General features: G+C 42.9%; 1 protein-coding gene across 1 annotated transcript in view; it reads right to left on the bottom strand.

Annotated features, from left to right (window-relative positions):
- The window catches only part of AQP3 (aquaporin 3 (Gill blood group)), a 63,027-nt gene extending 62,718 nt beyond the window's left edge, over window positions 1-309 (bottom strand). Inside the window, exon 1 of the mRNA XM_069626863.1 lies at window positions 102-309. Within this exon, the coding sequence (XP_069482964.1) occupies window positions 102-209 (108 nt within the window). The 5' untranslated portion in view covers window positions 210-309. The remainder of the gene's footprint in view (window positions 1-101) is intronic.
- Between the last annotated feature and the right edge of the window lie 12,749 nt (window positions 310-13,058).

The following is a 13,058-nucleotide window of genomic DNA, read 5'->3' as shown; positions in this document are numbered from 1 at the left end:
GCTATTGATCGCATCCCGCCTGGGCGCCGTGCAGCTCTGCCATGCTGGTTCTGCTCGACACTCTGCAGGTGCCTGCTGCCAGCTCCCGTCGGCGGACTTACCACGAGGATGAGGGTCCCCAGGCACTCTGCCAGCGCCTGCCTCAGAAGCATGTTTTGGATCCTCAAACTGTCCCCGATTCTGTTGACCAGTTCCTTCTGCCGACCCATCTTGTCTGGAGGTGCTCCCCGGCGTTGCTCTCTCACTCTCAGGGCAGAAGGTACTGCTGGCAGCACGCGCTGGGCGGTTCAAATGAAGCGCTGGGCGCCCAGAAGGTGCTTATAAGTGCGTGCACATATGATGAAATGCCCTCCCCTCGGAGACCACACCCACAGCCGAGCCAGCCCGGCAGAGCCGCCTCCACCACAACTTTCTCTGCACAGGGCGTGCAGTGCCGGGAGAAACACGGGCTGCAGACTGCAGTCCCGGCTTTGAAATTAGGGATATTTTTTGTGCTGCTGCCCAGCTTCACCGCTTCACCTCCTGTGATCTTGGGCAGATCGCCGTGCCTCTGTGTGGCTTTGCCCAATGGTCTTCCCAAACTGATTCGCCAAGTGCAAGCATGAAGAGATAATATGTTAATTAGGCACCATCTTTAACGACGAAGCGCCGAGAAGCAACTTCAAGTGCACTTTACAAGTCTCTGTGTTCGCTGGTGGTCCTTAGAAAGACCATACAGGCTCTGTGCTGGCACAGCCCATGTCATCGGGCGCTGAAGACCCACAGGCTCCACGCGAATAGCTTTCCCCGGCAGAGAACCCGCCTTCTCCTGTCAAATATCTTTCCACTTCCCTTATCGGGAGATAATGCAACGCCCTAGTTCTGAGAAAATGCTGTGCGCGCTAGAAAAATACACAGACAAGCCTGCTTCTAATAGCGCCCGTGTCTCGGTCAGGAAAATACCAAGGGTTGCCCGTTTCTGGCCAATTATTGTCACTTCACGCAGAGAGAAAATCAAAAAGTGACGCGTGAAAACATTTCAGTCATGCTTAAGCACCAACAGTTCAGTGGCGACTTCTTTCTGCCTTTGGGGCGGGGCTGGACTGATTTGCATACAAGAGGCGAATTTCTTTAATGTCGCAGACAAGCTATACTCACCGGAATGGAAGACAGGCGCTGAGTACATTGGGGGCAAAGGGGGTACTTGCCCCATTGGCTCTTTAGCAATGGTGCAGGACCCCATCCCCCTGCAACATATTGTTGTTTTAAACTGCACGCAATGCAGTGATTTTGAGCAACGCCGAGGATGCACAGCGTGAGTTCTTTGAACGCGGAATGCCAAGGGCAAACCAGTAAACTGGGGAGGTAGCGCAGCGGGTTGAGTAACTGTTGCGTATATGTTATTTGTTCAGCGCTGGCTGTACATTATCGAGCCTTTTCCCCAGTTCCTCCTGATAATATGCCGTGCAATGCACCGTTTTGATCTGGGCAGGGGTCGGGATCCATCTATCCGATTGGTTGGTTCCTTGCTTAGAGTGAAGGGGGGTTGGGGGGGCATTTTGGCCTTCACAGTGAAACTCACAAGTGTGTACCCTTAGATTGCAATGCATGCCCTAGACATTTTCAGACAACTCAAGTATTTGCATCCAACACTCTTCACTTTTGCCTGATTGTGTCATTTCCTTGACAGGGACGGGACTACGTACAGCACGTCTGCATCAGAAACCTGTCATACATGACTGCTGCCACCTGTATCGTGGGATGTTGCAAAGGGTTGTCCAGCTCCAGGCCTTGTGGGCCGGATACATGTCAGACTTTCGTGATACCTCTCCTTAATATTCACGAGATACATTTGCAGACAATGTTTCTAAAAGTATGGAGATGTGTCCTGTGCCGTGCAGTGCGTGCGCCGTGAAGCCGCCGAAAACACTTTGCAGCAGGAGCGGCCGCACGCACAACTCGCGGAGAAATCTTGTCCCAAATAACCAGCCAGCAATGTGAGCACCTGTGCATGTCAACGTCACCCACGACAATGATATGATATGACATTTATAACGCGCTTAATACCCAAAGGTCTCTAAGCGCGGACCAGGGATCGAACCCGTGTTGCTCCCGCTGAGCTATCCTCCCGAGACGGTGTGCCTTTCTGGGTTATGGTGCCAACACAGGGCAAACGGTACAGTTCCTGCGTATATGATGGCAGTGGCCGGCCGATGGTTGGTAGCAACATCTGTCATATCATGCCAACACGGGGCAAACAGTACAGTTCCTGGGTATAGGACGGCAGTAGCTGGCAAATGGGGAATGCCTTGCACATGGCTATTGCATGGTGTGCAGGAGTGCCCTCCCCTCGCGTGCTGTGTCTGAAGTCTCAAGTGGTGGCCCGCTGATGGGCGTGGCCTCGCACCCCAGTCCGCACGCCTCGCCTTGGGAAGAGGGGTCCAGACTGTTATGCGTATGGCCGTCACTCTAAATAAATGCTGCAGTTCAGGTAAACACGGTGGCATGGAAAGCCACTCACCTGGAAACAAGCCGTGGCTCTCGCATTTCATCTGAGCACTTCATTTCAATGGTTTGCTAATAGCTTTACCTCCCTATTTTGAGGCAATCATTTGACCCGCCTATGCCCCTGCCCTGAGCGCGTGATCTGTATAGTTCCCCCTGCAGGACACAGAGGCACATTTGTTTTTAAATGAGCACCACCCATCATCGGGCACTGCTGACGATTATGCACGTTTTGCCTCAACATAAGCCTCTTGCTTTAAAAAAAGGGGTACCTCCCGCTCCCCAATTCCAAAGCAGAACCTTCAAATACAGCCGAAAGAACGAGAATACACAAAGTATACTATGTGCGCATTTTTAACAAATACTCCTGTGCGTTAATACACTCAAACAAAACCTTTACAGCCTTAATTCATATTATAATGTTAGTGCACATGACAGGACATACATACAATATTGTAACACAACGTAACACAACATTACATAACATATCGCAACAAAACATAACATAGCGTAACATAATGTAGCATGGCACAACCTAACAGCACAACACAACACAACACAACACAACAGAATGCAACATGACATATCAAATATACATATCTATATCCCGGGAGGATAGGTCAAGCGGCAACATGCTCCCTTGGGAGCAAGACCACACATAGCAACACAGGTTCGATCCCCGGGTCTGCGCTTAGAAACCGCTGGGTATTTAAGCACGTTATAAATACGCAACTAAGACAAAAAAGTAAAAATAAATTCCTGTAACAGCACCTCGATGCCCGCCGGGCTGTGTGAGCGCTTTAAAAATGCAAACAATAAATTAAATAAATTTAGTGCACATAACATGACATATCATAAACATATATTGCATATAAAACAGAACACAACACAGTGTAACGTAACATACAGTGTGCTGTAGCACTTTTAAGCGTCCTCCATGCGATAGATGGAATTACCAATAAACATCTCAGACCAAATAATCGGAAGGACCAAGACAGATGGTAAAATACTGCTTTAATCTTAATGAAAGAAAGCAGGGAGTTTTACAGCTATCAAAATAGATGCTTACATGATCACACTTCCTCTTGTGTATACAGAGTTTATATATCTTTTTGTACGTCATCTATGATGTCATCCTATGTGGCATTTTACAAAACCTATTAAAGGGAGGGATTGGTTAAGGGGAACACATCTACTCATAGAATGGATATAGGTTAACATCTCATTGGCTGCCCCTTGTCTGTAGGGCACGGCCTGAGCTACTTCTACATACGTAATATACTGATTATAGCAGCGAATATGGCAGCAGACTGGTAACTGCAACATTGTATGTGAAAGTGCGTGAAATGCCTTGTGATTGGTTGGCAACCCTATCCAACCTTGGACAGTCCGCTTATTTAGCAGCACGTGAGTAGAAACGAAACCTAGATGCTTGAGATGCGTCAATTAATTTCTTGTTTTCCCAATGAGTCCATCATATATCATCGCCCTGATCCTTAACCAAGCCCTTCTGTTTGTGGGTGACCTCGTAGTCAGCTCATTCTTCTGGAACATTGAGGGGGTATGAACAAGCTGCTATCCCCATCTGGGATTTAAAGAATAGCCTTTGTTTTTTACTTCTGAGTCACATTTTAGAAGACCACGATTTTGTCAATTTCAGCATTTCATTTAGGACTATTTGATTCTTATTACACAGGGTGCCATTACCATCTCCTGCCTTCGGAGACTTGCTCACTCCACCTGACATAGGCTTTTGCTCTCGTGATTATACATTACTTGGCACTTGCAAATGTCCTTGTTTCTCCTAATTTTAGCAGAAATATGTCTTACACACATGGTCCATTCCTTTGACTTCCTTTGTGCCTTGCACCCATCTTTCGAAACAGCGTTCTTTATCCTTGCCAAAGGTACTCCCTTATTATGCATTTGGAAGCAGCTTCCTCATCAGTTCTTCAATTTAACATCCTAGGCTCATCTTTTTGAGGTAATAGGGTTGATTCTTAACACAGGCTATCGTCCTAAACGTTGTATGCATACCTCTTTTAGCAAGCTTCTATGTATCTCTCTATCTTGAGTTACAGCGTATTTACAATTATTATTCAGCACATTTTTTCATTCTTCTTTCCTTAATGATTACTTTGTTGTTAGGTACATGTTTCTCTTTGTGCTTCAGTTACACTGTACATTTTAAGTATTTAAAAATGTCGAAAAAAATGTTTCAAAATGAGGGATCATTTATAATGGTCTTGGTCTTGCAGTCCTGAAAATAAACTGGAGTACTTTGGGGAAAACTTCCATTTTACAGATTCGATGGAATTGACATAATTTATATTTCAAATGATGACATCATTTGTTCGCATGACTTTCAAATGTTCCCACACTGAATACTTAGCATTCTTGTGGTATGGGGTCAAAAAACTTTTTATGCTTTAATTTGACTGATGGGGACCTTAACAAACCCTTTTCTCAGTTTTATATTCCTTCTGCGCCTCTAAACCTGAGTCCATTCTCCTTCCGAACCAGTGTTTCAGTTGGAACCCCAGTCCCTGTCTTCTAGGCACTCCCTATCTCTGCGATATTGAGAAGGCCTTCCAAAAGCACGAGATCTGGACTCCTCCTTTCGCCTGTGTCGCCGTGAGCTCTAAGGGGCACTTTCCCTGTAGTCACTTTTTGGCGCTGGATAATACACAGTCTCCTCTTCAGACTGTTGAAAATATGCATTATCCCTCCTTCCAGGTGACCTGGGGGAATCCACCCCTTCACCTGAATGTGTGGAGGCTTTTAAAATTCCCTTCATAGGCTAAAGATTTTGCCTTTCCCTTTCAGCTAAGCGGTCTAGGTGGACTCTGCAGCATCATATGTAATGTAAGTCTAATTCTCTGATCCTCTACTCATTTGTATTTCCAGGTTCAGAAGTACTGACAGAACTATCTTTGGCCTCCTACGACACACTGGTCCAGCCACCTTCCCTTCTGTTTGGCAAAGGTGACTATTCATCAATATCAGATAAGGATTGGCCTTCCTGATCAGGCTGGCTAGGGATAGGCGAGCCCACCTGCCTCGTTTCTTCCATGTCTCTATAGGGGGAATGTATGAGGTCAGGTCCAGTCTGTACATGGGGTTTGTAGGTAAATTATATGAGGGATTTGATAGGAGGAGATGCTCTCCTCCATCATAGGACCATATTCAATACACCGGTTGATCATAATGTGTATTCTTTAATTTCATTATTTAATTTCAAAAACGTGTTTATCTCTGCCATTATTTCCTGCTTACTTTCAGGGAGTTGAATTGTTAAATCTGACACAGATACTTGGTTGGCTTCAAACACTATGCTTTGAGCAGCCAATCGGTTCCTCACTTTTTGTATCTCTTCTTGGGGGATTTCGTTTTCCCTCAGAGACTATCCATTACTGGTGCATTTTCACTGCATTTCTTTATTTAAAATGACAAATTCTCTCTCCTGAGCGTCTCTACTATCCGCTGCTTCCAGCAGGTCAGCCTCTGCTTGCCTCAGGTGTTCCATGACATCCATATTTTGCTCTCTGATTCTAGCCAATTCCCAAGAAAGAGGCCGACCCTTATCTATATGTTTAATGGGAGGGAAAACCCTTGTGTTTTAGGGTGTAGTGTAAAGGAACTCATGTAACTTGAAGTGTCCTAATAGTCTGATGTATACGCACTGTTGTGTGCATTACGTTTCTAATCATATATGACAATATATATGACAATTAATGTCCAATTATCTTTATTAATGTCTGCAACAGAAATAACTTTTTTGTTCCTCTTTTTGGAGTGGGTGGGCCTACATACCACCCACTCATACTTTGTTTATTATTTATAGAAATATGGTTTTCAATTTTTTCGTAATATTATAATTTTGTATTGACATGCATTATTTTTCTGGGGTTTTTGTAGTCCTAGGTGTTTTATAGGGGTCAAACTGTATAATTCATAGTCATCGATCCATGAATGGTCATTGGACACATCCTTGGTTGACGTCGCTATCTACTAGCTGTTGCTGTGGACTTGAACTCGATATTTGTTGTCCAGTCCCCTCTGTGGACGTTTCGGTCTGCCTTCTTCCAAACCTGTATTGTGGTACCCCTAATAGGGGAACACCAAATGATTGAGTTGCTGCTTTCAAAACGACCAACACGCAAGGGAGACTACTAAAACAGGACCTATATGTTTGGCCCAAAATATGACTGACATTAGGTAAGAATCACCCCACCACGTTGAGTCATGCGAGGGATCGTGCAGTATATAATGTTGCACTCATCGGTCGATTAGGTCTCTACAATACGGAGTCTGAAATGTAAATAGATGTATATTTACAGGTTATGCTGGGGGTGGCTGAGGTTATATGTCATCTATTTGCTTATCTTGCACAAACCTGAGCGGGACTTCTGCCAGGGGTTTCTCTGGGCATACATTTAGCCCTCTTTTTAGAGTTGTGTCAATAGTCCCTTTGGGTATCCTTGTGGCCTTAGTTTTCTCTACTGTTCATCCGCATTTCTATGGATGCGTAAGTACTGGCCATAAGGAAGGTTTTCTTTCAAAGTTTTCAGGTGATGGCTGTCAAAGTGTAATAATATGCTCTTGTCAATTATTTTTTTTATATAAGTTGCAATACAGTCTCCCTTCTTTATTAAGAATCGATAAGTCTAAGAAGTGGATGAAGTTCGAGCTGCTGCACATCATGAATTGGATTTCTGATGTTCTGTTGTTCAGCCAGACACTAAACTCCCTTAGTGTGTCTTGGTCTCCCTCCCAGATGAAGATAATATCATCTATGTACCACTTCCCTTTCTTGATCCTCTTGTGGAAAGGTGTCACATTGGCAAAGAAAGTGGGTGTCTTCATACAGAGCCATGTACAGAACGGCTAAGCTTGGTGCAAATACCGCTCCCATCGCTGTGCCGCAGACTTGAAGGTAGAACATCCCATTAAATAGAAAGAAGTTCTTGGAGAGGACTATGATGAGGAGTTGAACAATGAAGTTGGTTGGTACCATTTCAGGATGTTCTTGCAACCCCCAAGCCCCACAGGGCCCAAAGTGGGGGTTGACAAGCGAGACAATGAAGTGTGCCACAGACCTGATATTACTCCTTCTTTATTTCAACCACAGAATTCTCACAAGTGACACGAGTGCGAGGGGAAATGTGCAACTTGGCTAAGGGCTGAAACACGTGTCAACGATGATCACAAGACTGCATCGTAAGTCGTGTTTTTCTTTTCCATCCTCAAATATCAAGAACTGTTAGAAGTGGAGTGACCACTTGACTTGTATCAGATGAATGTCTGAATCCCAACAAACCCAAATATCAGAACTGACAACAATAATGTCTAGTCAGAATATTGATGGATACGTCTCTCATTACTAACCCCCAGTCACATTGATGAGTACATTGTAGAGTGTATAATTTGTCCTATTTTTCTCCTATGATTGTTTATTTTGTAACTATTTGCATATGATAACTTGGAATAAAAGAGTATATGTGTCCATGTGGAGTTGTCACTTTATGTCTACGTTGAACAAGTAATTAGGTCATCCCAATGTATTTGGTTGTGCATACACACAGGTGTTACGTGCAAAGGGAGGGGGTAACCAGTTTTCTACTAGTTTTGAATATATTAATGCGGCAAAAACTCAATCGCAAGTTTTGTCCCTCCCACCCCCTGTGAGGGGTCAGAATGTGAGGCAGACAAGCCATACAAGATTTTATTTTAAAGATGCCATTTTATTAACTTAAAAGATTGGATGAACACCTCATTTCGCGCCTTGAAACACTTGTGTATAGGCGCGTTACAAATGCCTTATCATATCTTATCATATCACTATCCATACCCTGACAAGGGATCCCTGGCTAAATTAAACTAAATCAAACACTCTAACAAAATGTTTCTGTCCCTCACACTTATACATACACAATTCAATAAGGGAATACATGGCAAATCAGAATTGACAAATATAACAATTAGATCCAAATCTGATAACTGTTTCCCTTTCCAATCTGGCTGAATTCCACTTCCACAGATTTAAGCAGGATTCTATTCAACAGTTCCAAAGAATAAGGAAATCCTATCTCATGATAAAGTTATAGCTCAGTTCCTTTGGTTACAACTTGACAACAAAGGTTCCAATACAGATGTGTTTGTTCCAACTTGAACTCAATCAACAGTTCAAAAGTATTCCACAAGGTTTACATCTTTTCACTTGTGACAAAACAATTCAAGGCAATTTCTTCTCCTGTACAAAGAATGCTTTCTTGTTTCATGAAGATCAGCAGAAATGTCTTGGTTAAGATTGTTCTGAAACAGTTCACAAAATCACTTGTTTCATCAATATTAGATCATTCTGCAGCAGTTCACACAACACCTGCTTCAGTGAACTAAGCTTGTCTGGATCGTTCTGTAGTAATTCACATAAACATCTTAGTGGTTCTACCACTTCTTTGTTACAACACTTCACTGCTGCACCACACTACTTCATCAACTTTCACTCTAATTCTAATTCCTCTGTAAAACAAAACCCTTCATTATATCCTTATAATAATTCTTTAGGGAATGTAGATAGGGATGGAAATACAGCTGGGAATGATATTGTCATGAAAAGAAAGAAGTAATTTTTACATTATGGACACCGAAACTTAGATGTAGGCTTGATCATCTTCCTTCTGTTGACTTAGTCTGCAATAAACCCACTTAACTTTCTTTCAAAGTAAATGATATGGACATGTGTTTCCTTATTACCTTGTGCAGAGGGGTATAACCCTGACCACCGAATCATGTAACATTCTCCCGTTCCATGTCAATTGTCAGGCAGACCATGACTCCTCCACAAACTGAATTCAATTTTGAGTGTTGTAGAAAGTTCAGGGTCCATGTGCTGTATTTTTGTTTACTCAGTGGTGGTCAATCACCACAATAAACCTCTGTTTCAGGAACAAGCTCTGTTCCCTTCCTGGCTCTGCTAAGCTTCAAAGGGGTTTCACCAAATGGAGAGGTGTAGAAGGGTTTGACCATTGTGAGCAGATGGGGAAAGGTCTTCCTGCATGTCCCAGCATGGCCTTAAGTCGGTTCTTATAAACAGAAAAACAATATAGTGCTTTTTAATGCTGCACTTTTCACATAAGATCTGCTTTACATCTTGCATTAAATACATTTCTCTTAATTTTCCCTCGTGCTGATTATGTCCATAATTTACAGCAGGTTAACATAGCCACTCCTTCATTCCAGAATGCCTTTTGAATTACCCTGGGAAGGGGTATCTTTTCTTATGTGGTACTTGTTTAATCACGGTTGTAGAATGCACAGATTTCTGCATGGCAGCTCATTGTTTTAGCAAAGCTGGACTTTAGTGCATCCGTCACCTGTAGTGGGAAGTAGGCCTCAGGCTTTCAGCCTTGTCACTGAACCACAGGGCCCAATTCATGTTTTAGTTTTTCTCTTTCTGAAGAAAATATTTGAATGTTTGGCAGTTGAGAGTTAAATGCTTGCCTTTTGTCGGAGAGCCGACAGTTCACTTTCCATATTCCTTCACCTTTGGCCCTAACTTAGCCAGCTGCAGCTCACTTGTATACTGTGGCTGAAAATACCCCACAGCCTGGTAAAATACTATAACGAATTTGTTATTAATTTAGGGGAAATGTTGCAGAAGAATGCATAGTTTGAATTAACGGATGGTTATGATGTGGCTGTGAAGGAGATACCTGAGAGGGTTTGTTCGACAATTGAGTCAGGAGGATTTGGAGTTCGGAAGCCAACCACAATAACAGTGGATGCAAGTTTGAGAGGACTAGGGGTGGTAGTGTTGTTGAAAGATGTGTGGTTTGAAAGGATCATAAGTCATGCCTCACGCTCGATAACAGAGACTCCGTCCAAATATTCCGTGATCGAGTGAGAACTATTGGTTTCTGTTTGGGGTTTAAGTTACATCCAACATTATATATGGAGGAAACCATGCTTTATCATGACAGATCACAAGCCCTTGATTGAAGTATTGTTAGTAGAAGGAATGAGAAGAGCCACACCATGTTTGGTTGATTGCGTCTCAAGGTTCAGGAATTTGGTTACGTGGTGGAGCACAAGACTGGAGTGAAGAAAAAAGTAGTTGATTTCTTGTCAAGGATGCCTCTGATGTGTAGAAGTGGTATGAAAAAGATCATTTTTGAGGTAGCATCGAGTGTTCTTATGGGAGGTGGTGAAGTGGTATCGAGAGAAGTGATGTATCTGGAACTGGAGAAAGATGTTGTACTTAACAAGGTTCAGGGGTGCTTAGTAGAAGGATGGCCTGAGAAGAGGCACATTGGAAAGGAGTCTGGGCTGTTTTGGAGGATGACAGTGCCCGTGCGTCGCCAGTCTGATGTATTGTGGGATGTTTTTACCCATGCATCCGAGCCCTACCTCAAAAACTGTGCAGTACTGGCATTGAAAACATCATGATGGCCAGAGCTTCCCAGAAAATGTACAGGGAAATGCATGAAGAATAGGCTGCCACTCTTTTTGCCGATGTTATGGGCACAGAAGGACACTGCCTAAAACCACCATTGGACTACCCACACCGTAGTCTGAAACCATTGGGAATGGCAATGCTGATTGCCAAAAGCAACCTAGAATTGTGGGGAATTCATTTTCTTAAATCCCAAAAATGGGTGCATTACCAGTACTCACCACTGTCAGAAAGCCGGCGTTTTAAAACAACACCAGACTTTTTTTTTTCGTGTGCAAAACTGAATAAATGAACCCAAAGCAGGCCAAAGAAAGACTTACTGAGAGGTGGATACAATCTAAAGTTATATTCTGAAGTGACTTGAAGGTTTATAACAAGACTGGCTGAGTTGTGGATTTCAGCAGTTTAAGTAAATTTGGACTGAAAGACACTAAAAATCTAAATGTTTAAAAGAAATGAGTGACCTACTTTTGAGTGTCACATAGGTTGCAATTGTTTAAATGTCATAGTTTTAAACTTAGAATCAGCATTCTAGCTGCATATGTAAAAATGGTTAATTTTATTTGAATGCAGAAAACTGGGTAACTAAAAGTGACATTAGCTGGGGCCTGGCTTAAGGAACTGAATTCTGCCCACCAGCTACCCCCGACAGGAGATGAGACTTGCACAACAGCTGTGTTCCCAGGCCTAGCTGCTTTTTGATGCTCCCACCAAAAGGGATATGACACTTCTCTGATTGAATTACCTGGGCTCTGCAGGAAATTGAACAAAGCCCTGTCCTGACTCAGGCAAATGTTTTATTATGGGGGCCGTAAAAGTGGCTTCCTCCTGGAAGGAAAGGGGAGGAGCACTTCCTGTGAGAGCAAGCTGGCTTGGCAGAACTGGAAAAACCAGAAATAAACCTTGTGCTGGGGGGAAACCACACCCCTTTGGGGCCAGAACATACGAGTGAAGAAAACCTGACCAGATCCGTGGCGAGGCCCATTTATTTCAAAAATATATTGTGAGTACCTAGCAGAACTGTGCAGAACCAACTCTTAGTTAAAATAATATAATTCAATCTATTTTAATCTAACCAGAACTGCCTCCTAACTGTCACCTGTCATTTTGCAAAAATGTCACCTGTCATTTTCTAGTTGCTAGCTGTCACTTGTCTTTTTGAACTTTAAAATTTCAAATCTGAAAAACGACCTTTACCATATCGCTCATATCTCCGTGACCGTTTGTCTTAGAGACTTGCAGTAACTTTCCTCTGAAAGCTGGGAATCTTGGATTTTCAACGAACCTAGAACCGCCTTCCTACCCCCTATACATTTGCCGCAATCGCGAAAAAAGCACTCGCGAATTTTACCGCGATTTGCAAATTTCTCCACGTGCGAAAACAGCAGATTCTTTGCTTTCCTTGCTAAAAATTCGTTTGCCTCGTAAGAACCATCCCTGAATCATCGCTAGAGTGAGCCTGGACTAATATTAACTAGATACCACTCACCCTGAACCTCTAGAGGGAATTCAAAGCATTTTAGCATATTTTTCACTTCATTTGCCAGCACATATAAAAGCATTTTGGGCCTGTGTTTCAAACTTCTGTAGCCTAAGCTTGCTGGGGTGAACTGAATTACATTTGATTGCATTTCTGAGAACCGTGTGCTTTCCTTCCATTTCCTTGCATTGCATAAAGGGGGGAGTGGATTGCCAGAGAAAAGTGATTACATTGTTTTGTTGAAATCATATTGAGTATTTCTGTACTGCAATTTTTATTCCACCTTGCATCCATTTGAAACCATCAAAGTATTGTTGCTATCTTATCCATCCTATAACCACTCATCATTGATTATAAAGAAGTGTGCTAGTGCCAGACTATCCATTATTGATTCAGTGTGATATTCAATTATTAATTTATTATAAAGCGTGATATATATATATATTGTTTAAATTATCAAATAAACCTTTACACTTGCAAAACAGAACTACTTCTTGGCTCATTGGGGTCAGGGGGATTCCAAGAGAGGGGTGTTATATAGGGGTAGTCATCCAGAACGCATGAACTGGACATAAAGATATATCAATAAGGGTTTCCATTCAGTATCCCAGACTAGGCATTCACTTAGCTGTAGTGTTG

The sequence above is a fragment of the Ambystoma mexicanum genome, chromosome 6p (genome assembly GCF_040938575.1).
Source record: "Ambystoma mexicanum isolate Mex_15411 chromosome 6p, UKY_AmexF1_1, whole genome shotgun sequence".
Classification (NCBI taxonomy): domain Eukaryota; kingdom Metazoa; phylum Chordata; class Amphibia; order Caudata; family Ambystomatidae; genus Ambystoma; species Ambystoma mexicanum.
Note: the sequence above shows the minus strand (reverse complement) of the source record. Positions and strands in the feature narration are given on the sequence as shown.